This window comes from Nicrophorus vespilloides, unplaced genomic scaffold, assembly GCF_001412225.1.
Source record: "Nicrophorus vespilloides isolate i.1.1-1 unplaced genomic scaffold, Nicve_v1.0, whole genome shotgun sequence".
Classification (NCBI taxonomy): Eukaryota; Metazoa; Arthropoda; class Insecta; order Coleoptera; family Silphidae; genus Nicrophorus; species Nicrophorus vespilloides.
Window position 1 is genome coordinate 30,414 of NW_017096699.1, and position 4,959 is coordinate 35,372.

The 4,959-nt window shown below is 34.3% G+C and overlaps 1 protein-coding gene across 2 annotated transcripts; it reads right to left on the minus strand.

Annotated features, from left to right (window-relative positions):
- Positions 1 to 773: 773 nt before the first annotated feature.
- On the minus strand, positions 774 to 4,740 carry LOC108557938 (facilitated trehalose transporter Tret1-2 homolog). Of its 2 annotated transcripts, none has more exons than XM_017914679.1 (2): positions 4,674 to 4,740; positions 774 to 2,357 (listed from the first exon to the last, which is right to left on the minus strand). In XM_017914679.1, exons 1-2 carry the CDS (start codon positions 4,717 to 4,719, stop codon positions 1,027 to 1,029), a joined length of 1,377 nt encoding a protein of 458 aa, XP_017770168.1. In that variant the 5' UTR covers positions 4,720 to 4,740; the 3' UTR covers positions 774 to 1,026. The 2 variants fall into 2 exon arrangements, with proteins under 2 accessions (XP_017770168.1, XP_017770169.1); XM_017914680.1 differs by lacking the exon at positions 4,674 to 4,740 and adding an exon at positions 2,413 to 2,462.
- Positions 4,741 to 4,959: the final 219 nt, after the last annotated feature.

Genomic DNA, 4,959 nt, shown 5'->3' on the forward strand with positions numbered 1-4,959 from the left:
TAACAAAGTCAATTTGATTGATTCTTTTACAAATTTCCGTTAGACTGATCACATTGACCAATCGATTTGATTCTTAAGCTTTTGATGTGTTCGTATATTTTTTTTATTATTTATTTCGATGTAATTCCCGTTTTCTTAATCGCTTTTGATGTGCGTGATCTAATCAATGTGTTCGTCATATGTCAGTATGAATGATGACTTTAAATATGTATATACGCTGTATGTTCATGGTTAATTATGTAATTGTTGGATCTTGACTAATTGCATATAACGTCGGAGAGAGTAAATCTGGTAGTAGATTTTATTAACAATACTTACGTAATTGATGCCGGATACAGTGTCGTATTTTGCTATGATCCACATTGCTGTCATTTCATCCAGTTTGCTGTAATTTGCGTTCAAAGTTGATTGAATGAAAAAATAACGCTCACATTTTAATAATTTTCTCGGAAACTATAATAGATTGAATAGATTCAAAAGGTGCATATGAAAGCCGGATATTTGGGGAATGTAACGAGATTGTAGTGGTATGATCCATTTGGGTGTTATCTGCATTCAAAATAATTCGTTTTTAAATAAAGTAAATTCTTATGAAAATTTTTATTTTTTCTAATTTATAATTGTATTATTTGTTTCGTGTTTTTGTCATATTTGTTCTAGATTAGTGAGTATATATGTTTGGGTTTATAATTGTTAATTGTGCTTAATTTTTTTAACGGGAATACAGGTTATATAAAAATAAATATGATAAATTATAATATAAGTATGTCGCTAAATAGTGTTTAATGCAGCGATTAACATGTGTATAATACCGTAATTTATTACGTAAATATTTACATGTCTGCCTATATTTTTTCATGCAATTACATAAAAGTGAACTATATTCTAAAGCCGCGGACATTACCTGTATGGAAAGCAATTAGAATAATTCATTGCGTAACATTAATATTTATTAAATAATTATCACATCAAACGATCGTCAATTAAATTTGTCGTTGCTTTACATGCGATAATGTCCATAATATTTTAATGAGTTTTGTCTGACATGCCGATTAATTCCAATTGTATTTGTTCCAGCGTTTTCCCTTTCGTTTCAATAACATACTTGTAAATTAGTATAGACCCAATTCCAGCGCATAGAGAGAACGTCCAAAATGGTACGAGCATACCATAGGCGTCGCTGGTTTCCTGGAAGAATTTAGATGACGTTAAGCCCAATAAGGCACTAACACTATCCGCGACACACAGAGCTTTGGCTTTCACTGTCGTCGGGAATAGTTCTGAAAGAAGCAGCACCGGTCCGAAGGATAGACCAATACTGAAGATCATATTGTACCCAATTAAGGACACCAGAGGAAGCCAGGTAATTTGGGTCACGATCGAAGGAATGTACGTTTGGGCAGTAAAGTAAAACGCTTGTGAGGCCAAAGCGAAAGCACATCCGACGGCGGAGAATAAAAGTAAAGGTCTTCTGCCAAATTTGTCGATGACAAGCAGAGCAATCACGGTAGCGACTAGTCCCATTATGTAGAATATAATTACTGAAGTTGTTGGACTTAGAAAACCATCGGCTTCATTAAAAATAATTGTTGTGTAGAACATCATAGGATTCTTCCCACTGAACTTGTTGGTGCATGATAATATGAAATAAATTACGAGGCCTTTTCGGTTGCTGGGCACAGCTAGTATATCCTTGAAACGCGTATCTGAAGCAGATTCCTGTCGAGCTACTGCTGCGCTAATCTCCTCGAATTCTTTATCAACGTCAGTTCTACCTCTCAACCGTTTCAAGTTTTTCTTCGCACTCTCAAAATTATTCCTTTTGATCTCGTAATAAGGACTCTTCGGCATCCACATAAATGTTATAAAATGTATTAGAGGTATAGCTATGCATATCAGAGAGCTTTCCTGTATAGATAAAACAGGTCCAATCACATTAATGAAGATAGTCCCTAGAGCTGCTGTAACTGGAAACGAAGCACAGATAAGACCTCTAGTTGCTGGATCCGCTACTTCACCCAAGTATATTGGTAGTACCGTGTATAACGCTCCTTCTGTTACACCAATAACTAATCTCGCTAAACTTATAACTAATATCGTTTTTGCAAACGCTATAACACAGAAACACACAGCCACTATTGGTGATAACGCTAACAAAATAGACTTTCTTCCAATTTTATCAACGATTAAAGCAGCAACAAAAGCACCAAACGGACCTCCGATTAAAGGCATTACAGCACACCATAATCCTTCATTTGTTGTGGTAGGTATATGTGATTTTTCAGGATCTACCAAGTAAGGTAAATATGGAGACGTCCAACCAATATTTACTCCGGAATATAACGCAGCAAACGAACCTAAATAATACAAAATATTACACATCTACAATTATTCTTCCTAATAATTTATTACCGGAGCACACCACCAATATTATCCAAGGATTCTCTTTAAAATACATGTTCACGTTAATTCTCCTCTAAACACGAATACCATTTGTTTCAAATTTTGGAGAAAATTTATTTATATGAAGATTATCAAGATAAAACCACCGAATGTTGTTTCACGGATTTGGAAATTTTGTATGCTCCAAACATAGCCGAAATACTTTATAGATATAGCATTTCGTTTTCCATTCGAATTTCTGTTTGTTGTTTGTGCATACTCCATCAATTTTTAACTTAGTTATAACTAGTTTCACCTTGTTTATCTTTTTTTTTCGCAACTACGTCACACATTGTTGTGGTTTCATTTGTTTGTCTATAATTTGCTTTCAAACTTGTAAATTGAATAAACAAACGCTCACAAAAGCGGTGTTTTTTCATTTTAGTGCTGCAAAAGGGCGACATAATACATTTTTTGTACATTTTGTATGTTTTCAAATAAATTATTCTGATCATTATTTTTTCTCGTTTCTATTTATAATTTTACTATTTGTTTCGTGTCTGTGTATGTTTGGGTTTATAAATGTTTTTATTTTGTTGGATGTGCTTCATTTAAAACGCGAATCCAGGTTATATAAAAATAAATATGATAATTATAATATAAGTATGTCGCTAAATAGTGCTTAATGCAGCGATTAACATGTGTATAATACGGTAATTTGTTACGTTTATATTTATATATGTCTCTATACTTTTTATTTTTGTAATTTCATAAAAGTGAACCATATTCTAAAGCCACGCACATTATTTATATGCAAAACAATTATAATAATTCATTGCGTAATTTATATATTTATTAAATTATTATCACAGCAAACGTTGCCATGTGATAATTATTATAATCTTTTAATTAGGTTTATTTGACATGCCGATTAATTCCAATTGTATTTGTTCCAGTGTTTTCCCTTTCGTTTCAATAACAAACTTATAAATTAGTATAGATCCAATTCCAACGCATAAAGAGAACGTCCAAAATGGTACGAGCATACCATAGGCTTCTCTGGTTTCCTGGAAGAATTTAGATGCTATTAAGGCCAATAAGGAACTAAGACTATCCGCCACACATAGAGCTTTAGCTTTCACTGTCGTAGGGAATAGTTCTGAAAGAAGCAGCACCGGTCCGAAGTATAGACCAATACTGAAGATCATATTGTACACAATTAAGGACACAAGAGGAAGCCAGGTAATTTGGCTCACAATCGAAGGAATGTACTTTTGGGCAGTAAAGTAAAACGCTTGAGAGGCCAAAGCAAAAGCAGATCCGACGGCGGAGAATAAAAGCAAAGGTCTTCTGCCAACTTTGTCGATGATAAGCAGAGCAATCACAGTTGCCACCAATCCCGTTATGTAGAATATAATTACTGAAGTTGTTGGACTTAGAAAACCATCGGCTTCATTGAAAATAATTGTTGTGTAGAACATCATAGGATTCTTCCCACTGAACTGGTTGGTGCATGATAGTATGAAATAAATTACTAGGCCTTTTCGGTTGCTGGGTACAGCTAGTATATCCATGAAACGCGTATCTGCAGCAGATTCCTGTCGAGCTACTGCTGAGCAAATCTCTTCGAATTCTTTTTCAACGTTAGTTCTACCTCTCAAGCGTTTCAAGTTTTTCTTTGCACTCTCAAAATTATTCCTTTTGATCTCGTAGTAAGGACTCTTCGGCATCCACATAAATGTTACGAAATGTATTAGAGGTATAGCTATGCACACCAGAGAGCTTTCCTGTATAGTTAAAACAGGTCCAATCACATTGATGAAGATAATCCCTAGAGCTGCAGTAACTGGAAACGAAGAACAGACAAGACCTCTGATTGCTGGATCTGCAACTTCGCCCAAGTATATTGGTAGTACCGTGTATAACGCTCCTTCCGTGATACCGATAACAAATCTCGCTAAACTTATAAGTAATATCGTTTTTGCGAACGCTATAACACCAAAACACAAAGCCACTATTGGTGATAATGCTAATAACAGAAATTTTCTTCCAATTTTATCAACGATTAAAGCAGCAACAACAGCGCCAAATGGAGCTCCGATTAAAGGCATTACAGCACACCATAATCCATCATTTGTTGTGGTAGGTATATGCGATTTTTCAGGATCTTCCAAGTATGGTAAATATGGAGACGTCCAACCAATATTTACTGCAGTATATAAGGCAGGAAACGATGCTAAATAATACAAAATATTACACATCTACAATTCTTCTTCCAAACAATTTCTTACCGGAACACGCCACCAGGATTATCCAAGGATTCTCTTTAAAATACATGTTGACGTTAATTCTCCTCCAAACACGAATAACATTTGTTTCAAATTTTAGAGAAAATTTATTTATATGAAGATTATCAAGATAAAAACATGTTTTTTTCAGGGATTTGGAAAATTTGGACGCTCCAAATATAGCCAAAATACTACATCTGTATTAACGTTTTCCTTTCAAACTTTTGTTTGTTGTTTATGCAAACCCCATCAGTTTTTTTGTAACTTAGTTATAACTAGTTTCACCTAG

What these genes read in the sequence shown, in the direction of transcription:
- LOC108557938 (XM_017914679.1), bottom strand. Translation starts at nt 4,719, where the DNA reads ATGTATTTTAAAGAGAATCCTTGGATAATCCTGGTGGCGTGTTCCG. An exon ending in AATCCTGGTGGCGTGTTCCG is followed by an intron (nt 2,358 to 4,673) that starts GTAAGAAATTGT and finishes TGTATTATTTAG; the next exon opens with GTTCGTTTGCTGCGTTATAT.